The sequence below is a fragment of the Camelus bactrianus genome, chromosome 5 (genome assembly GCF_048773025.1).
Source record: "Camelus bactrianus isolate YW-2024 breed Bactrian camel chromosome 5, ASM4877302v1, whole genome shotgun sequence".
Classification (NCBI taxonomy): domain Eukaryota; kingdom Metazoa; phylum Chordata; class Mammalia; order Artiodactyla; family Camelidae; genus Camelus; species Camelus bactrianus.
This window is the reverse complement of record NC_133543.1, coordinates 98,539,419-98,561,283: the sequence shown is the minus strand read 5'-3', so window position 1 is coordinate 98,561,283 and position 21,865 is coordinate 98,539,419. Positions and strand designations below refer to the sequence as shown.

Sequence of the window (21,865 nt, the reverse complement as noted above, 5' to 3'; positions counted from 1 at the left end):
AATACCAAAGAGAGTGAATTTTACCTTACCTTACTTGGGGAAAAAATAATTCTGGCTAAAAATGTGGCTCGTGGGTCTAGTGTTTAAGGTGTTAGGAGATTCTAGTGATAGTACCTAAACTCCTCCTTTCATAGAAATGGCAAAGAAAGGACTCAAGAGTTGATCGAACCCACAAGCAGTAGAACAAACGCAAGCTGAAACAATAATAAAACATCATTTCCAACCTATCATATTAACAAAGATTAAATCAAAGCCACAAACTCTCAATTTGGTGAGAGGCAGTGACAATGCACTATTGTTCCCTGCTCGGGAAAGCCTAAATTAGTCTAACCTTTCTGGAAAATTATCTGATAGCCTGAATCAAAAGCTCTAAAAATGTACCTACTTAGGATATGCTGAAAAATGTTATTACTAGATGATGGGTGACTGATGGCTATTTTGGGCTTACTTGTCAATTTCTAAATTTTTATAAAACAAATACATGTTACTTTAATACTATAATAAAAGTTGATTAAAAAAGAGAAAGAATCACAGAAAAATAGTTATTTCTTTCAATCCATTCATTCTAAGAATGTATTCCCATGGAAATAACCCAAAATGATTTTTGAATTTTACTCATAAGAATAGTAATTGCAGTGTATTTGTAACAGCAAAACCTAAAAACAACCTTGTGGGACCACCGTAAGGAAAGGCTACGTAAGCTGTGGTGTATCTATACAGATGGACTATTTTCTGTCTCCTGTTCAGGTGATGTGGAGCGTAATGTGCGGAGCGTAATTTCTTCCCCTTCCTTGCTCACAAATCTTGCCTGCTACCTGTTAATGAATCCAGTACCAACTCCTGAGTCTCCCACTCTCATCTCTTACTGCTGTGCCCCTTCCATACACCCAGCCAAGATGGACCACCCCTCACGGCGCAGTAGAAGACCACCATTCCTTGCCCCTGCACCTCCATTTCAAATCCTTCTCCTCCACCCAGACCCACCTGACGGAACACAACTGAGGTGACATCTTTCCAGGCCACGGCTGTTGGTGGCCTGTACTGCAGCCCTCACTGGGTTCTTCTCTGTTAGAGGTGGCTCTTTTGTGAGGACAGAAATGGGGCCTTTCTCAGCATCTGGGCACATTGCTAACATCCATTTGGTCTTATGTGTCAGAGAATGTTCTAAGTGTTTTATGGGTACAACTCAGTTAACCTGACAACATTGCCACGGCATAGGTATTATTTCCATTTTACTGACGGTTATCTCAGGAATATGTAATCTCATTTCATTTATTATTATCTTATCTTAGGAAACTGAGGCACAGAAAAGTGGAAGTCCCACAGCTAAGAGAAAGAGTCAGGATGAGAACCCAGGTGGTCTGATGCAGGGTCCACGCTCATAAGCTCTACATTCTAGTCACTGACTTCAAGCTGGTTTAACAGGAGAGCTGGGGCTGGGGCAGAGTCTGGAGCAGAAGCATGCACCAAAAAGGAACTCAGAGCTAGGCCTCTGGGCAAACAGGGCAGATCTCCACCAAGAAGTCCTCGGCAACAAGGAGTCAGGAGTCCAGGCCTAGAGGCTGGACAGACAGGAGGACAGGGAGAAGCACTGGCAGAGCTCTGTTCCCTCTGCTTAGGGTCAGAAGTGTGTTCCTGCAGGCCAGCTGGGGAATCAGGCGAGACCGTGAGCTTGGCTGGACGGAAGCTTGTAGGAAAAGCTAAGTCCAGTGCTTGGCTGGGGTGGAGGGCAGGAGAATGGAAGGGAGAGAACAGATTGTAGCAAATCAGTTTTCAACTGCCTGATGGCCAAGCTGGCATTCTCAGAGCTCAGAAACAGCTCCCTGTTCAAAGGTACCTCAAACCCAGTAGACTGGTATTCATTAGCAAATTTTCTTATTTGGGAGACTGCCGATTTAATGCTGACAAGCAGCAGATAAGAAACCTGCTGGGATTCCCTCCCTGGGTGATGCTTTTGGGGTCTGCACTCATTTCCTTCCACTCTGGCAGATTTCCTTCACTCCCCTCTCCCTAGTGGTGGGGGGTGGCTCACAATTCAAGGGGAAAATTAAATAATTTCTATTTTCAACATTTCTAGCATTTTCTTACAGCAAATTGCTAATTTCTATTTTGCACAGGAGAAAACTTTTAAAACAGAATGACCTTGTTTCCAATTTTAAAGTGACCCCTTCAAATCAAGTATATCTCATGTAATATACCAAAGCAGCCACGTCCACACTCAGCCCAACCTCAGCTTTTCCCGTGTGCCCCCTTGTTCTGTTTCTGTCTCTAGTTCCTCCATGAGACATGAAGCTACTCTGAGGGCTGGGAGCTGGGACCACGTTCTGATCTCTGTCCCAAAATCTAGTGCAGTACTTGGTACCTGGTAGATATTTTGAAAAATGTAAGAAATTAAGAACATAAGTCAAAAGGCATGTTCTAAAATTACAAAATACTTTTAAAGCTCTTAAATTCTCTTTAGTTAAAAAATGTTGTTATGTGCTATTTAAGTGGGAATGGAAGAAGTGTTACAAAACAACCGTGTCACAATAATATCATTCTTTAAAAATGTAAGGATTTCTTGAAGAATAACAAACAGGGCCACACCTCTCAGTTCTAGACTGTAAAATGGGCACAGTGTCCTTGAGCACCCACTGACCTCAAGACATCTCGAGTGCTAGGACAGCCTGGAGCTCGCCTCTTCTGGACCAGCACCACAGATTTATGAGTGAGAAAGAAACTGCCCCAAGGGATCTGCCTTCTACACAGCTGATACTCAAGAATGTAGGCAGAGAGGGAGAAGAAGGGAGTAAAAAAACAAAACTACAAAATGAAATGACTGAAAACCTCTGAAGTACTGCACCAGGCACCTAGAGGAGAGACGGGGAAAGAGGCCTGAGGTATGTGGAGAAGGAGGCAGCCTATGTGAAGCAGGCTTCCAGAGGAAGTGGGTTATGTGGGACTCGGAGGATCAAGTGGAGGCCCAGACTATTCGAAGGCAGGGAAGGACCAGTGAGTAAGGTAGATGGGCTGGTGGGAAACAGGGAACACAAAACACAGGCCACATCACAGAGGGCCTCCAAGGACAGGAGGTGTTTGGATCTGATGGAACAATCCTGTAGTTCTCAAAGGCTGACCTGAGATCAACAAAATGAGAGAAAAGCTTTCCACAAAGCTCAACCAGGTCAAAGTAAAAGATTGCCCTGAACTATGAAATTATGTCTCTCCTTTGTTTTGGTGCTAAAATGTTTTTATTTATAAAATCATGGAGATGGTAGATGGCAATTGGCTTTTAAAGAAAACCCTTTTTGGCAAAATAAAACCTGGCAACCCTATACCTATCCCAGGATATATATGGAAATCTTACTGCCCATGAAATTTGCTTCCGGAGACTGCAGGTTCTTGAGTGACAGGTGAAAGCGCACCAGGGGAAGGTGGGCCTGGCGGCGTTGTTTAAGACAGACAGCTAACAGAACAGAAGCAGAGTCCCCCGCTTGCAGCAACACGAAAATCGAAATTCGCTGGGCTTGCCCCAAGCAGCAGTCATGGTTGAAATCTAAGGATCAGCTGCAAGGGCTCCCTTTCCCCAACGCAGGTTTTACTAACGTCAAAGGATTCCATGTCTCTTATGTAGCTGTTTGGCTCACATTCGAGTGACGTGGGATGTGACATGGGGGCAGGGTGAGGACGTGCAGAGTGTCCTGTGAACAGAAAGGGGAGAGTCCAAGAGCTTCCTAATCATGAGTTCAATTACCCAAAAGACAGAGTCCTGGAGGAGCCAAATCTGTCTGTCAAGGCCACTAACCTGAAAGGCTTGCATCTTAGAACAACAAGGGGCACCGGCCACTACCCTGCTCTACCTCCATGTTTCTTATCTGTTATCCTGCCAGAGTGAGAGCCCTTGGTCTCGATTCCCTGTCCCCTGGAAGTGCTAGGGACTTGAATTTGAGTCATCCGGGCACACTCTCAGCCGTGCCGTGAGTTCTCGTCTCAGACAGCCCAGCAGCGACTACACAGAACCTCTGTCTTGTGGAAACCATTTCCATCAAAAGCAAAACCAGGCTCTGATCAGAATTCACAGGGGGAGCATCAGCCTGGGAATCCTACTGTGGTATGCAAATCATTTCCATCTCATCATGGGGGTGGGGGATAGCAGCTGATGTTAGCACACCCAGAATTTTCGACACTTTTTGAGAGGCAGGCGGGGGGATTTGGTGCCTCGCCCACCTTTCCATGATAGCCAGTCAGGTCTCTCACCAGCCTGAGCATCTCCATTCCCAGGGTGGCACACTGCGGGGGTCTCTTTGCCTTCCCCGGAGAGCCTCTTCTGCCAGGCTACAGAGCAGCTCAGCTTGGTCTGAGGATACAGGGGTGAACACGGAAGTGCTCAGGGCGCCTTAGAAGCACTGCCAGCCCCCTGGGATGCTAACACTTCCTGGCTCCTCACACCTGTCCAGGCAGCTCCACCTTGAGAAAGTCCTCATTAAACCTTGTTCTAAACTCTGGATGCCCTGGCAGGTAATCAAACACCCAACCCTTTTATTCGAAAGAGGAGGAAATCTCTCTGATTCATAACATGCACTTAATTCTCTTACACAAACACACCTCTCTTCTAGAGCTACAGTCCTTCTCCCAGATCACAATTAGCATCATTTTTAAAAAAAGACCAATAACTACAGACATGTGTAGAGACCCTGAGACATCTGGCTAAAAATGAGCACTGGGGCAGGGGCTGGGAATAGAAGGATGAACAGATACTGTCCTACCCTTAAGAAACTCATAGTGTCAGAGAAGGAGACAGGGAAGCAAATGGAAAATGACAAGGCAATGTGAAAATGTGACCAAGACAGGTGACAGGTGTAAATAAAGTGCTCAGGGAACCCTAAGTGGGAGGGATGGATGAGTTGGCCAATGCAAGCAGCAGGACATAGCGGCAGAGGCAGAGCTCTTCCCTTCTGTCAGAAATGAGCCCACATACAGGCAAAGAAAGAAACAGAAGGCAAGTGAAAAGCTTCTAGAGGTGGGGTAGGAGCCAAGTTTACTTTCTAAAATTACATAAAAAGCAGTTTTCAGAATTCTGCTGAGGACCTACACTGGCCATTCCCACCAAAAGCAGAAGCATCAGTGACTGGTCTTCACCAGCAGCCACTGCACAAGAGGGCACCTGGTAGTGAAGGCCATCCTAGGACTATCCAGGTGCCTGGTCTCGTAGAGGGCACCTTCTCTCTCTGCCTCTGGCTACCTTCTGCTCCCTCTGGTCACCCCAGTCAGACCTTCTTTTTACCACATTAACTTCTGTTCCAAATATGCTTGAGCCGGCTCAAGCTGCCTTCTCTAACCCAAACTTTATCAGTAACAGATGGAATATTTTGACCTCGGTCTGACTTGTGTGTTTGTTTCTCAAGAGGTTCAGAACACAGAAGGGAGAGGAATGTGAAGGAATCTACCCCTCGAATCTCAAAACCGTAGGCATTTCATACCTTTCAGCTCTTCTTCACCAACCCTGGCCTTCACTTTGATCACCATGTGGTTCAGGGCTTCCCTTCCCAAGCAGCCTTCTTTCACAAACCCCACGTACCTAAGAACCATCAGGCTGGGTATTCCTTTAGCTCTGTGTCAACTCATATGCACCAGCCCCCCACACCCTGCCCTTTTTAAAATCTTACTGGAGTTTCTTATAAGTACACAGAGTTCTTCACAAATTCACTAAGCAACTTTAGTGTAGAAAGTTTGTCTTCCTAAGGCTCCTTCACAGAACTATGAGCAGTACTCGTAACAAGATAGGATTTCAAGAAATATCTGTCCAGTGAGGGTTGGAAATCATGACCGAGTCAGCTTTTTTAACAACTTCCAGAATAATACTACATATATTCCTTCTAATTTTTGAAAATTATGAGTAAATGACGATGTGACATGCCTAAAGGAAGGTGAGCACATGAAAAGTTATGAAGTTTAGGGCTATAATAACAAGCTGCTCAGCAAAGTTACTCTGGCACTTAATGATATATGTTAGATTTTATGTGTATGCTAACAAGCTACAAACGGTGATCAGCTCCTACAAGTGGGTGTAATTAGTGTTACTTATACACAACTAGGTCAAGTTTTCAAGTCTGTCTCTTGTTCATGCCTTGGGATGCATAAATGTGGATTGTTTTCCCTGAGTCCAGATGAAATTAAAGTGCCATAACTGAATCAATTTCTCTCAAAGGCAAGACTTCCATACCCCATGACTGGGAATTCCTGCGCTCCCAGTGTTCCCTGAAAGCTAGAGACTCCACTCTCCTCCAGAGGTCACCCTAGGAAGCCTCGGTGCTGAATGGCTCAAAACAGCACAGATTCTTGGCTGTGGATTTATTTATAAATGAGGTGGAGAGATTGAAATGAAAATTTTGCTAATATGATTATTATGAAACTGGTAACTGAGAAAAAGGGGAAAATCTGACAGGATGATAAATACTCTTCAAGCCTCCATGATTCTAGAACTATCTCCAAGGCTGAAGTAATGCACTGTCTGTCAACATTTAACTGGAAGCCCTGAATTTCTAGTAAAAGCCTTCTTATGCTGTTTATCATTACCCTAATTCTTATGGTGGCAGAGATCACATAGAGAAATTCTGTTCTCTTTGGTCTTAGTGCAATTGGATTTCCTTATAATTATTCATGTCAGGCCAGCTCAAACAATGCCTGGAAGCTATACACAGGAGGTAAGAGCAACAAAAAATGCTAGTAAAGTTACAAATGTTCTCCAAGGATCGGAAAAAGCAACAATAGTTCTCAGCACCATTTCAAATACAATGGGTTTCTTATTGAGTTTAACAAGCACAAAGAAGGACTTTAGTTTGGGGCAGGAGCTCACCCTTTAGTCTCAGTGTTAGCAAGAGTTTAGCAAGAAGCTTTTAACCACCTTTCTCAGTCATTTTACATTTTAGGACCCTTATTAGTATTTTTTTTTATAACGGCTAATGCAAACAGGAAGAGTCTATAGTTTAACATACTGAACAATACGAAAGATGAAGAAATAATCCAAGACAGAGTCACTGGGACATTTCAGGAGCCCTAGCCCAACTGTGAGAGAGACAGAGAAAAAGAGAAAGAGAAAGGGAGACCTACTCCCAGCACACAGGCAGAGAACTCCTGACAGGTATTTCCATCACAGGTGCCCTTATCCACAGGCTGCTGGAAAGAGGATAAATTGGTATGATCTTTCTGGAAGGGAATGTGGCAATGTTTCAAAATTCTAAGTATGTCTATATTTCTGACCTTATCATCACAGTTCCAGGACTGGCCTAAGGAAACAACCAGAGATCAGGGTAAAGATTTATGAACAAAGATGGCCACGGCACTATTTACAGTATCAAAAAATCAGAAATTAAATATTCACAACTGGGGCATGGTTAAATGTTTAAGAGCATACTTGTATGATGGAATATTACATAGGCATTATAATATTTTAAAGAATTTTGAGTGACATGGGAGAAAGCATTCTATAACATTAAAATTATATGTATGTTATGCTGACCACTCCTCCCTCCTGCCATGAAGTGACAAAGGGGAGATTTATGAAAAATCATAATATACCAAAATATTAACAGTGGTTATTTCTTGGTAATGGGATTATAAGTGATTTTGATCCTTTATACTCTTGTATTTTCTAAATTTTCTAACCCTAGAATATACTTACATGCTTTTCTATAAGCACAAGAGTATACTTTCACTTTTAAAATTGGATTTAAAGCTTCCTTTCCAAGGAAAGGGTGGGGATCAAAGGGGGCCTCACTAAGAACTCAGCAGGAGGAAGTGTTTGTCACCCTCCTGTCTGTCTGGTGCCATCTGGCTGCTCATTTTAGAGACCTCACCCCCACTCCCAATATAGCTCATTCTCCTGCAGCTTAAGGACCTTCGATGCCACTGGCTCCCAAAGGACTACCTCTAGGTGAGCCTTCCCCACTGACCTCCAGACTTCTATGCCCACATCTCGACCTGTTTTGTCTTCAGCTGGCCCCTCAAACTCAACAGACCCTAAACGGAAGTCATCTGCTTTCTTAACTCTCCTATGCAAGGTGTTTCCTGTCAGTACTTGGTACTGCATCAATGCCCGAGCCTAAACCTGAAACCTGATTCCCGGATTCATCTCTCCTCCCTCACCTCAATTTGCCAAGGCTTGCCAATCTTCCGTCCTCTCTTGGATCTGTAATTTTCTCTCTCCCCACAGTCTCTATCTCAGGTCGGGCCCTTTCTCTCTTGGAATACAAGCTTCTTTCATTTTTTTTCTCTTTTAGTCTGCTCTCCACACTACAGCCAGTAAGCTCTTTCTAAAACACTGCTCTGATCACATCACTTCTGTATCTGAAATCATTCCACGGCTCCCCTGGCCCATTCCTACAGACTTCAAGGCCCAGCCCCTGCCTCCTCCTCTTCCAGCTGCTCCCTGTCTTTGCACTCCATGCCACACAACCCGGAACATTTGACGATGCCCAAAGGTGCCATCTCTCACCCCTGCCACACCTGTGCCAGCAGCTTGCCTGAAATGCCCTCCCTAGCACTCGGAGACTGGTTAGCCCCCCAAGTCTTTTAAGAGACTTGGGGTACACAATGCCCCTGCTAGGAAGTCTTCTCTGATCCCGAACTGGGCCGGGCCTCTTCAGCACAGTCTCACCCCACTCTGGGACAGCTCTGTCACAGCACTTTACATTTTCTGTGCGGTCTGTGGGCTTCTTCACTCTACTGTAAACTTAAGAATCAGGACTGTTCATTTCCAGCCCCTACCACATCCTTGCTTTCAGTACCCAATGAATGCTGTCTGAAGACACAGTGAATGAAACACTCTATGAGAAAATAGAGACCAGTTCTGCAAACACAGCCAACCACCTGACCAACATTGTGCTTAAGTGATGACATAAATAATAAGATCAAGGAAGAGCCAGGTAGGATGATTATGCCCATCCTTCTTACCTTGCACCAAACATCATAAAATTAAATATTATCTTGTATAAAAATTCCAGAGAGCTGGAATGCTTATTTCTTAAAAACAACTATATTATAGAGAAGGAACAGAAACATTCTTAATTATATTTTTAAATGCATGATTTAATAAAACATGTTGTTACACATAGCAGTGGGGGGTGGGGTGCGGGGAGAGACACCATAGAGCTTCCTTAGAGCTACGTTTTGCTATGACAGTCCCCACCTTCAGGGCCCCTACAAGATGGCGGGGCCAGCAACTCTGCAAGTGGGCTCGGGGAGACGGGGTGGGTGGGATGAAACCTGACTGTGAGAAGGCTGCCGAGCTTGCAGAGGTGGGAAATTAAGAACCACTGCTCTCTTTGCTTCAGGCTAATCAAAGCTACCTGACTGTAAATAGGGTAAGGGAACTGGTGCTAAACGGATTCATTCCTTTACTTCTAGCCTCCAACTGGACCTGCTAAGCATGGTACTAATCAAAGGAATAATTTACTTAATTGCATGAAACCATCCCGAGGGGTAACTTAGCACAACAGCTCTCCATTCCCCAGCCCAATTTCCCAGTGCAGTGATGATGAGCTGCTAAAACCTAGCCGGGTAAGAGAGCTGCATTTCATGTGAGCAGGCGTCAGTAGGCTATGGACCACAGGTCAAATCTGGCCTGCACCTGCTTTTTGTATGGCCTATGTGCTAAAAATGGTTTTTACATTTTTAAATGATTCAAAAATAATCAAAGGAAGAAGACTATTTTGTGACATGAAAATTATATGAAATTCAAATTTCAGTGTCCTTAAAGCTGTGCTGGAACACAGCCACACTCGTTCGTCTGTCCCTGGCTGCTTTCACACTATAACAGCAGAGTTGAGTAGCTAGGACAGAGGCCAGATGGCCCACAAAGCCTGAAATATTTACTATCTGGCTCTGTACAGGGTCTGTCAACCCTGACTTAGAGTCTGGGCTAGGCCAAGGTCATCCATGATAGCGTCCCACGGCAGCATGGGTCCCAAGGTATTCAAAAATTGTTTCCATTAACAAGTTTATCTTCACAATCAAGTCCCCTCAAAGAAACTGCCTGAAGTTTGAGTTTCAAAACTGTGCCACGTGGGATTCATATAAGATACAGCTGAGAATTTAGTCAAGGCTCCTACAGTTTGGAGGAATTTGCCTATGAAGATGGAAACTGATATTAAATTTTCTTCACTGCAACTTTCTCTAAATTCAGGAAGTCACTGGCTCAGCAGGGGCCATTCACACCCCCTGACCACCTGCCGGGCCCCTTTCCTGCAGGGCGACTCCTTCTCCAGGAGCCCTCCCACAGAGCGGCCTCTAAGCACAATCACCTGACAAGGAGGGAAGGCGGGCTGGAGAGAAAGTGCCAGAAAGCTAGAGGTGTAGTGTCCTGAAAACAGTCAATATTCTCTAAGTGTTTTTGTTTGGGGGCTCTGTTTAGCTCCCTTCCCCTGCTGTCCTTTCTGAAGGCAACTGCCAAGGCACAGAACTCCAAGAGCAGCCGAGGCTTTGTCAACATGCCATGTCATCATTGGACACTGTCATCCCCACCATGAGGAGGGAGCAAGATTTGAGTGCGCACAACAGAAGTGCCAGGGAGCTCGCGCACTCTGAGGCCTGTCAGGCAGGCCTTAGTTGTGGAGCAAGACCCAGAGGAAGGAGTGGGGGCTTCTCACAGTTCCCCTTCCCCAGTGCACAAGATACACATATAATTATAAACCATTATGATTACTTTGACTACAAACATAAAAGGAGTCTCCTTCTAAGAAAGAGGAATGATGCGTGTTGTAAGAAAATAAAATAAAACAAGCATCTGTGTTAAATTCTAGATTTAACATGGCAGCAGAAAACATGGAGCTAGAAGGAAACCACCTGGAAGGAATACTGTTCAGTGAATCCAACAAAAAGCACACAGAACACGTCAGGCACCTGCATTTCCTTTGGGGCAGCGAAACAAAGGTGTCCTTTCACTGAGCCAGGACCTATTAGAACAAGGTTCGTGCTCTAGGTTAAAGAGACATTTGGGGAAAAAAAAAAGAGAGAGACACATTTGGAACAGGCAATGTGACCTTGAGGGCAGCGTTTCCCATCTGTTTCACATCACAGTACACGCAAAAGTTGCTAATACCTGACCGTATACTGGGTGAGCACAGGACTGCAGGCAGAGGGTTCCAGGGGATTGGAGCCAGCCCAGGTGGCCCTGAGCCTGAGGGTGCACTATCTCAGGCATGGGCCAGGCAGCTCTGTCCTAAGCTGCTGCCTGCCATCACCCAGTGATCAAATCGCTGTGTTTCTGTGGTTATTGTGACTCCGAACCAGTCTGTCCCTGACTCAACAGTCACCATGCTCGTGTCCTCCACTCATTCTGAAGATCATCATGGTAAACTGATTTTTCAGAAAGGCAAAACTGTTGGTTTAGCAGGTTTATTCTGCATTCAAGGGCATACAGTGTGACATGGATGTTGTCCCCTCTCACAGGGGCCTCTCATAGAACCTCTCTAATTGAGGCTAGGGTAGAAGGACATATTTTTTAGGACTGCCACCAAAAATGAGGACACGGTGAACTGGGGCAAACAAAGCATCAGAGAGCAACTCCAAACAGCAGGCTATGCCAAAAGCACTGAGGAAAAATGGATTTTCGTGAGGGCAAATGCAGGCAGTAGGCACAGAAGAACAAATGCAGTGACTTCTGAATGGGCCATTTAGCTGATTTATAAAGGCCCTCGCCAGTGTCCCTTGCTGCAGGAGACAGATGTGCTCCTTCTAAAGCTGTGGTCCACACACTTGTTTTCTGGGGAACCAAGGGATCAACCCCCAGGAAGCAATTTCATTATTTTCAAACCTTAATTAACTGGAACCTAATTAGGACTTGAGGGTTTTTTCTCTCACTTTGAAGGAAAACTTTTCTCTCTCAAGTCAGCGTGGTGTAAATGGAAGAAAAGTGAACAAAGAATTGGCTATCTAGATTTCTTGCATATAAGCAACTCATTTAACCTTTGGGGGTTTCAGCTTTCTAATCTATAAATTGAGAGGGCCAATGAGCTACAGATATCTGTAGCTATTTTCTGCAATCAAATTCTGATTCTGACACATGCTAACAGATCATCAATCAGATACTGTGAACATTCTTCTCCCCTGACTACCATACCCCTTGTAATGAGAGCTGAGATCACTGATGGTCTTCCACAGTTTTTAGAGTATTTAACACATTTAATTCAATTGAATTTTACAGCAATCTGATGGGGAAGGCGTCTAAAATGGTGTCACAAGAACCCTCTCACTTGCTGTGCTTGAAGCAGTGGTTGGTGAGTTCTGCCAGAGGCTGGCTAAAAAGGAGACTCGTTCAGAAGAGACAGACATGGAACCCAACATCTGTGATAAAGTTAATTTATAAATATACATTCATTCACTTTAAAAAATGTAAATATTTTAAAAAAGAGTATGCTAATTGGATTTCTACATACTTTCTTCTGAATCAACTACTCATAATTTATTGTCTATAATTTATTACTTTTGTTTCTTTAAAAGAGAGTGAGAACTTAGACGTCTGTAAAGCAATCTGAGTACAGAATTCCTTTTGAAATTTATGATTTTTCCCCTACTCTTCTATAGCTGTCACACCCAAACAGCAGAATTTTTGAAGATTCATCTTCAACAAGTGCTTCCAAACAATTTAACTTAGTTTGCACAGAAACAAGAGCTTTTTAAAAATGCTCTCATTTGATCAGTTTACCTAACATTCAGTTAAACTGCATAATTATAACGACGTGTACAGCTGGCATAGCCAGGATGGGAATGAGGAGGGTTGTCCCGGGATGCACACAGCTCTCCTGGTGGGAGCCAGAGGTGGGGGGAGCACAGCCGGCGTGTGCAGCGCACCGTGGGCCCTGGTCACTGTGTCGTGCAGAAGGAATGGTGAGTGCAGGCTGAAACGGCCGGTGGGCAGCCGGGTGAGGAGTTCAAGGAGCAGGTGGAGAGGCTGGCCTGGGGCCAGAGAAGAAGGGAAGGGCTGAACTGGTTTTGTCGGCATCAGCATCTAATCAGTAGTTAAAATCTTAAGAATTGTAAGGAAAGAGGAACTCATTCAGGGAGGGAGTGTGGATAGAGAACAACAAAAAGAGGAAAAAGAGGGCGTGGTAGACTCTAGGGAGTGCCACCCTACAGGGGTGAGTAGAGTAAGAGGCTTCTGCAAAGGGACCAGCAGGACATGAAGAGAAGCAGAGAACTAGGAGGTGAGCTTTGCAGGACAGGAGTCAGAAGCAAGAACCGGCCAGAGTCCTTGGATCTGACAACAGCGGCCCCTGGTGAATGAGAATTAGGGCGTTCACACCCCACGAAATATCCCACTAAAGGAAGGAGAGGAGATATTCTGTCTGCTCCCGTGCCTGCGGCCCTCTTCCATCAGCTCTGCTGTCTTCCTGCAATGGCATTCCTGATCCGAAGGGTTTGCTGAGGCTGCCTGAGCCCAGGCAAGGGAGAGGGGAGCATGAGAGCCAGGCAAGGGAGGGTGGGAGCATGAGAGCCCCAGAAGATGCCTTGACTCCCTCAGGCACAGGCAGAACGGATTCTCCACTTGTCCCAAGAGCTGCTAATTTATTTGCAGGCCCAGGGCAGCAACTGTTTGCAATGCCTTCTGAGAAGCATTTGTGTAAGATTATCACAAAATGTAGGATGAAGTGAAATCTTCAATTAGAAAGTTTTAAAACAATGCCTTTGGGATCTCCCCAAGCTGAAAGTCTCAGAGGAAGTCTCTGGGGGGCTGCGCTCGGCCAGCAGGCTGACAAACAGCTCCATCAGCCAATCCTGCTGCCCCACTCATTTTCCAAACACAATATACAGAGACCAGGTTAGGAGAGTGAGTTCTCTGGAGCTTGGGTAAGAAATATGAGAAGAAAAAGACCGCACAGGACAGAACACAGGCTCTACTCTATAATGTACTGACAAGTAACGAGGAAAGAATTCCTGGATTGTAAGAGTTACAACTGTTAGACATGGAAATTGACCAGGTTTGAGTGGCAGCTGCCTGAGTCGCAGAGGGCTCAGCATGGCTGTGATCCTTAGAGTAACCAGGACCGTCCTGGGCTGTCATTTTCTTAAACAGCCAACATTCTACAGTCTCCTCCGTTCTGTGCTTCTTCAAATATCAATCTGAGATTTGTAAACATACAACTCTTTTTGGAAGACAAGGGGTAAGAAGAAACACTTTTTAAAGAAAGCCTAACAATCAGATACTGGTTAACTGCCTTCTAAACTTCCATGTTTCCTTTTCCCAACTCCAGTAAGAGGGATTTGAGGTAAAAACTGAGATGAGGACCAAGTACTGAATACTGCCTCACCAGGGAAGACCAGCTGGGAGTTTTGGTCACAGAGCCACTCACACAGACACCACCCTTTTGCCCTGTGGATGTGGGAGTTAGTTCCCACTGTTGTAGTGCAGTGACTGAGGGAAGAGGGAAGAGCCCAGGACTGCCACACTAAATCTCATGCCTGCTGGGTTCTGGCAGAAGTCAAATCTGTCGGTTGTGCTGAAAAAAAGAAGAGACTGACCTGATCCAGACGCAGTGCGCCGTCCGCAAACCGCTGTTTGCGTAACTCCTTTGCCATTCCGTGGAGGTTCAAGACAGCCCGGTGCACCTCCTCCCCGGTGTGCTCCGGGGAGATGGGGGGCAGCTCCTGCTCGGGGACGCTCTTCGTTGGGCTTTCAATCATGCTCTGTGCATGTTCATAGCTCAGTTTGGTGCAGGAGCGGATGATGGTCCGGCCAAACCATTCATCAACGATCTGCAAAGATGGTGAGGTTGTGAGAAAGTCATGAGGAGAATTTTCTTCAGGTTTTTCTTTCACGTGACCATACATTCACACACATTCCACAGAGATTCACTGAGCAACGACTTTGTGCTCAGAATGCTGTTTAGTTCCGGGCACAAAAACCTATCAGATGCGGAAGCTGCTGCCCTCAGGGCGCTCAGGGCATGGACTTCACAGGCAGTGGAAGTTGATGAAAGTTCTCTAAGCACACGGGAGGCACAGGCCAGGCCAAGCAAGAGACCTGAGGGGAAGGGCCTGTTGAAAGCTTTTTCATTAGTTTGGGTGAGTGGTCATCAATGTCACACTGGAAGAGAGAAGAGACAGATACCAAAGATGTGACAGATGGGGCTCTTAATGGACCGGATGGGGGATGAAGGAGAAGGTGGGGCCACTGACAGAAAAAGAGAACACAAGTGTAAAGCAGGACAGAGGAAGAAAGAAAAAAACATTCCAATTTGTTCTATTTGAAGCATTTGTGTAGAAACGAAGGTCCAGAACAGGGGCTCTCAACCTGGGCACTACTGTGCTGACTCACTCTCTGTCGTGGAGGCTGCCCGGTACACCGTAAAGCATTTAGTGGTATCCCTGGACTCTTAACTGCTAGATGCCAGTAGCACTTCCCCCAAACCCCAAACTGATAACCCAAAATGTCTCCAGGAATTGCTAAATGTCCCTTGGGAGTAAACTCAGCCAAGGCTGAGATCCACTAGGCTCAAAGCAGATACCCCCAAGTGCAGTGGTGGTGCTCTCTGACTGCTGGGATTGTGGTTGATTTGTGTTTATCCTTTTAGTTTGTCCTTATTTTCTATAACAAGCACTTATTATTTTTAAAACAAAAATAAAACAAACATTAAAACATTTTGGGGACTCCTAAGTCTGAGGTGCAGGGAGGAGAGCCAGATGGGGATATGCAGCAGGCAGCTGGGGTGTGGGCCTGGGGCTTAGGGAGATGACTGATCTGGAGGGAGGGAGCTGGACCATCAACCGGAGGGTCCAAGAAAGAAAGGGCAAGAGGAGAGTTGAGGCTGCATTCACTATCACCTCCTCCATTTGTGGGAGCAAAAAGAGAAGCTAGAGAATAGAAACAAACAGAAAACAAGACAGGTCAAAAAAAAAAAAAAAAAAAGAGAGAGACAGAAGAAAGATCAGTGGCATTCAATGTTAGGAGAAGCAGGAGAAAGGGCTTCAGAGAAGAGGTACTTGAAAGCAACAGCAGACACACAGCATTCCGATGAGAGAGGCACGGCTAATGTACCTTCCATATGGCAACTGAACTCCCACAGCAACCCTGTGAGGCAGGTATTTATTTGCATTTTGCAAATGAGGAAACTAAGGCACAGACACATTAAATGACCTGCCTAAGGTCATAACTCTAGAGTGACAAAGCCAGGAACTGAACACAGGTATTCCCACACCAGAGTCCAAACTCTTAACCACCAGTGTATGTCAAATGCGACTTGGGGGGTGGGGTGGGGGAGAGCTCAGTGGTAGAGTGCATGCCTAGCATGCACAAGGTCCTGGGTTCAATCCCCAGTATCTCCATTAAAAAAAAAATGCCACTTGGACATCAAGGAAGATGAAAACAAAGAAAAAGTCCTCACATTTAGCATTTGCTTACTGGTGATCTTTAGGAAGGCTCTTTCAGGGAGGAGAGCATGGGGCAGGGCAGGGGGGCAGAGTCAAACTACAAAGATTTCAGGCATGTACTGTGACTGGATTACAGGGATGATGCCAATAGTACTTCCCTCACCCTCAGAGCTCTGCCTTCCATCAGCATGGCGCACACACCCCACATGCCATTCAAACAGCAACATCTTCTGCGTGTGTCACGATGGGGAAAAGTTTGGGTTAAGGACAGGTGAAGCTCTGGGTTAAGGACAGGTGACTGGCCCGCAGTGGAGGCAATGCAGTGAGCGTGGACGACAGCTTCCAGGAGGAGGGCAGAGGAGGGATGCTGCTGAGCACGCAGGACAGAGGACTGCGCCAGGTCTGCAGGGGAAGGGGAAGAAGCCAGCACAAAAGGAAGACTGAAGGGGCAAGAGAGCGAAGGGAGTGGGCCAAGAGGAGGTGACTCATCCAGGAGAGAGAAGGGGCCCTGGAGGGGAGATGAGGGGGAGGCGATCTGGAGGGGAAGAGGGAAGCCAAGAGCGCTCGTATCAGACAGCCCCAATCTCTGGACACACATAAGGCACAGAATGAGGGGGGCTGCTTGGGGTTTAAGGGCATGAAGAAAGTGGAGAAGCTCAGAGATAAATGCTGTGGGAAATGTGATTCACGAGCAGGGAAAAGCCAGACGTGCTGCATGGCAGAGGGGGCTTGGGAGAAGGAAGGGAGCTCCAAACAGCAGTGAAACTTTCAGCCTGGGCTTGCAAACATCCTCTGCCCTATTCCTTTTCATCAGCTAAACCATTCTGTTCACAACCTCAGAGACAACGCTTCCCGAAAAAGACCGTCTGCAAGGTCCACAGGTGTTCCCGGTAGGGAAAGAAGAGGGCCTGACCCAGAGCTGCCCACACCGCAAAGCCTCTGTGGGACACAGCTTCTACCCTGGACAGCTAGAGACCTCTCAGATAACCTTCTCCTCACTTTGAAGGAAGAACCAATTTTTTTTTTTTTTCCCTGGAAGAAGCAATACTCTTAAAATGGCAGCCATGAAGCACAGGAAGAGAACAGTAGCAACCACTCACATTTTTCTTTGGTTCAGTGCAAAGAGCCTTATTCTGAGGAAACTTGGATCTGTAACATCAGACTTTAATCTTCTTTTCTAAAAAACCCTCAAACTATATTTGCTGGATTATTCCAAAAATGACTCCTTGCCAAAATACAAGTGATTCAAATATTGTGCTCATGACTCTTCTGCTGTGGCAAGCGGGTCCTGAGTTTGGCTCTCGGGAGGTGTCTGTGTGCGTGCTAAACACGGAAGAAAGTGCAGAGCCAGTTCCAGGGATTGTTCAGCGGCCCCGCGGGGAAGCGGCGCAAGCAGGTCTCCAGAAGGGCCCCTTTCAAGGTCAGCCCGTGCTTGTCCTTCCATCACATCCACATTTCCTGAAAACTCCCCACTAATGGAGTTGCTCCAACCTCCTCTAGGATGACAGGGCCACGACCTATTCATTCTTGTGGTCACAAAGTTTTCCCCTGGAGATTTAGCTTGTTTCCTTTTCTCCACTTCATTCCAAACCCAGTCAGTCAATCCTCCTCCTGTGTGTCCACATTTTGTTTGACAGTCTGTCTTGAGCATCCTTGGGGAAATTTTCCATTCCATTCGATTCCACTCCTCTCTTTCACACACTCCCCCAGGCATCCAGGTCACAGGGTATCTGGCCTCTTGCGGTCTGTGTCCTCTTTTCCTAGAAGACACAGGAAACCCCTGTACACTTACACAGGGTAACCACCGCACACAGGGCAGGGAGACTCGGCCCACTCTAACCAGCCATCTGTAGTCATGAAAACTGGTGGGTCAAGAAGTGCTTTAAAAATCTAATGAAAGTGTCAGGTCCTCTCTCCTGAAGTATTTATGCACACAATTTTCAGAAAGTTCCACAGGGTTCCTAGATATCCTGCCATCCCAAGCTGAAGTATCCTGGCTCTCAACAGTGCTTTGCTGCACGCTCTGGACCCTCTTTTATGGTGCTGAGCGCTGACTAGGGGCCACTTGTAATCCTGAGGGGTTCTTAAAATTTATTAACTGTAACTTGGCCAAATCAGAAGTCTCCCACCCCTCATCAAAACTCGCTAACCACACACATTGGCTGCACTGTCTCAGTTTTTTTCTTAACCGGCACCTCGGCCCCTTTAGCTTGTTTCCTGACAGATAGATAGCCTTCGTAACAGCACACATGGACACCACCAAATCCCAGGCTACAGTGCTGATGAGGTGTTTCCTGCAGCTCTTGCACCTCACCTGAGTGCCCCCCACCCTGCCCACCTCCAATGCCTGCATTCCAGAAAACCTGTACCTTCGTTTTGAACATGCAAAGAGCTGAAGTAGAAGCTGTGAACAGCCAACAAGAACTTCCTGGCCCAGTGACACTCGGGCAGCAGAACCTATTCTGCTTTAAAACCATCCAGTTTTAAAGCCAAACCATATCTGACACATGGACTAAAAAAATTCTTAGGCCAGGAAAATGGGCCTGAAACCACACTGCAGGGAGGCAGCAAGGATGCCCGGCGCTGCCTTGCACAGAGAAGGGCAACAGGAAAGCACAGACCCAAACGGGGGCAGTTCCCGGGGTGGCCTGCCTTACAGTATGGGAGGAAGGCCTCTCTGGATGGAACACCTCATTAATTTCTAATTTGGAAGCTGGATTCACATCAACGCCCCGTCCATAACCAGTGCCAGTGGCAGAAGACAAAAGGACAAAGAGTTTTTCATGGAAAAAGTAGAAAAGCCATGAGGAGCTTCATAAACAGAACCCTTCAAAGAAGAATCATGTCCTTCCTCTTCCCTTCGTTTCATCACAGGATTTGGGTCACTCCCTCTCTACAGGTGGCAAGTTTCTGCATACCCCCAGGACACTACTGCTTAGAATGTCAGGTTAAATATCGTGCCAACACTGACTGAAGGTCTCTGGCTGGGAAAAAACCTGGTGAGGAAGGAGCAAACACTGTCTACCTCAAGACCTACCTTCTGGGACCAGGTAGGACAGGAAGTGGCACAACACCTCAGGGCACCTGGCCCTACTTGGTGGCAGAGCTCTCACACTTACCACCTTTTAAACTCTCTCCAACACTTCTGGGAGGAGGGCATTACTCAGCCCATTTTATGTCGAGAAAACAGGCTGGGGATTTGTGAAAAGTCATGTAAGCTCCTAGTGGTAGCCAGGATCAGATCTGCCTCAAGACTTAAGATTCAAAATCTAGTGTTACTTCTATTATGTTTTAGCTGAAGTTTATGAAACAGATAGAGATGGCAAAGTAAACAAAATGTGCCTCAAATACATATTAACTTTTTATATTTTATAGATACAAGGTTGTGAGAAAACCATATCCTTTGGAAATGGTTCATTTCCGTTCAAATGTATTTAAAAATTTATCTTCTAAAAAAAGTCAGTGAGTGCCTCATTAAGAAATTGCTGATTCAAAACTGCTAATGAGATTAACTTATAATTTTTAATAAGTAATTAGATGCAGAATCACTTCTGTAGCAGCTCTGGGCTTCCTCATGTAAAATATTTGGTTCAAAAAATGTATCAGGAAGAAAGAAACACTTCTCTGATTGGAACAAAACGAGGTTGGTTGTTGGGATGGTCAGGGGTGGAGGTGGGCGGATTTCTGCTGCAGTCAGTCGCCCTGGAGTGGGCAGGGCACAGCCAAGAAAGAAGCCAAAGGTGCCAAGAAGAACGTGTCTGAAAAGGAACTGGGCAGAAAGAGGCGGGGCTCGACAACTAGGAGAGGTGGATGGTGACATATCTGTGATGGTAAGGCGCTGGGGACTGCAGGGGGCACAGGCAGTGGGGTGTTGGCTGGTGAAGAGTGAGCAGGGGCCTCCTCTGCTGGGCCTGCTCCTCGCACTAGGCCTATGGTGACAGAGTAAGGCACAGGTCACTTCTTAAAGAAGAGAGAAGACCACGGAAGGATCAAAGAACAAGCAAGAACAAAAAACAGCAAGACGGAAGCAGCGTCAGCAGCACACTTCATTTAGACCTGGCTGTGCCCTCTCCTCCTGTGGCCAGACTGGGCCTGTTACCTGAAAACCGGGTTCACCTCTTGGTGGGTGTCAAGCCAAAAGACACAACCAAGCCAAAGAGCGGGAGAAGGAAGGATTTGCAACTTGCAGCAAGTGAGGACAATGGGGATCCATCCCAAAGAAATACTGCTGGCCTTTAATCTGTGTTTTCCAGATATAAGGAAACCTTTCCCCTTAAACTAATTATAATTTACAACAACTTGGTAAATGATAACTTTGTGGTTAGGACTGAGACATTTATCTTTTCTCTCTACCTGACTCCTCTAAAAATTGAAACTCTCAGGTTCCCAGCAGCCTTATCAAGTACTCTTAACCAGCTCATGCATAACAACCCTAAAGGAAATTCTCTAGCGAAACTGCCACAGAGTGTAACTACTCAGGACATTTATCACTGCTCGCTTTAAGTCTACTGCTAAAAGCACAGGTACAATGTTTGTGTGACAATTCAGGATGACTGATAAAATGTATAGCCTATAAAATGCTTCCCCATTAAAATACCGCTGAGCTTGTTCACTATATTTGATTAGTTTGCCCCCAACATGGATAACTAAGCAACTATATATAAACAAAATGGAAGTCTAGCACCAAGGGACATGATGGATGCCAGGCAGCAATCATTCTGGTACTGAGAGAGAAATACTTCATCTATCAAAAGGGGAAATGATAAAATAAATTTTCACATATTCAGTGAGGTACGGGGAAGCTATTCCGGCTAAAACATGATTTAACTTGAACTTTATGGTGAAGAGAGTGGCCTCTTTAGTGCCCTATTAAACACGCTTTCTGCATCTGCTTTTATCATTAAGGAAAAGAATGCATTTAGAAATAAAAAAGAGAGGATGTCGTCACTCACACAGATGGAATTTACCCAGCAAGCCTTAGAACGATACTAATCAGGCTGTCAGTCTGCTGAACTCCAATTTCTATGATGAAAAAAGTGGTCCTACAGAACTGCATAGCCCTTGATATTTGAACAGCTGCTCAAGGAGGGTCTTATGCCATAAGACACACTGAATGCTGTTCTTTGTATCTGATAAGACTTCTAATGTGACTCATTTCATGATGCGTATGAAAAAAGTCAAATCTCTTCTCTGAATGATCCCCTTCCCAGTTTAGGGAAAATACTGGGAAAATGGTTTGGTTCAAGGGGCTCTTGGCTTCAAGGGGCTCTTGGCTCAAGTCTCTGCTAATGACATTGCAAAGTCACTGTTAACTGTCACTCCTCCTGAGCCTCTCCTACACCTGTTAGAATAATGCTGATCAAGCAAGGTTCAGACACCACTTTGGAAGACCCCAAAACTTATCTAACTCCAGCAGCAAAAGAGTTTCACTCCTCTACCTAGGGAGACTACAACACCCATTCTCGGCAGGAAATAGTAACAGAAGAGTGACCTTCAGCCATGTACCCCTCAAGAATGAAGA

General features: G+C 45.7%; 1 protein-coding gene across 4 annotated transcripts in view; it reads right to left on the bottom strand.

Annotated features, from left to right (window-relative positions):
* Positions 1 to 21,865, bottom strand: part of DIS3L2 (DIS3 like 3'-5' exoribonuclease 2) — a 321,952-nt gene that overhangs the window by 52,667 nt on the left and 247,420 nt on the right. For all 4 annotated transcript variants that reach the window (XM_074364485.1, XM_074364486.1, XM_074364487.1 and 1 more), the window contains one exon: positions 14,497 to 14,730. In XM_074364485.1, coding sequence (XP_074220586.1) covers positions 14,497 to 14,730 — 234 coding nt within the window. The remainder of the gene's footprint in view (positions 1 to 14,496; positions 14,731 to 21,865) is intronic.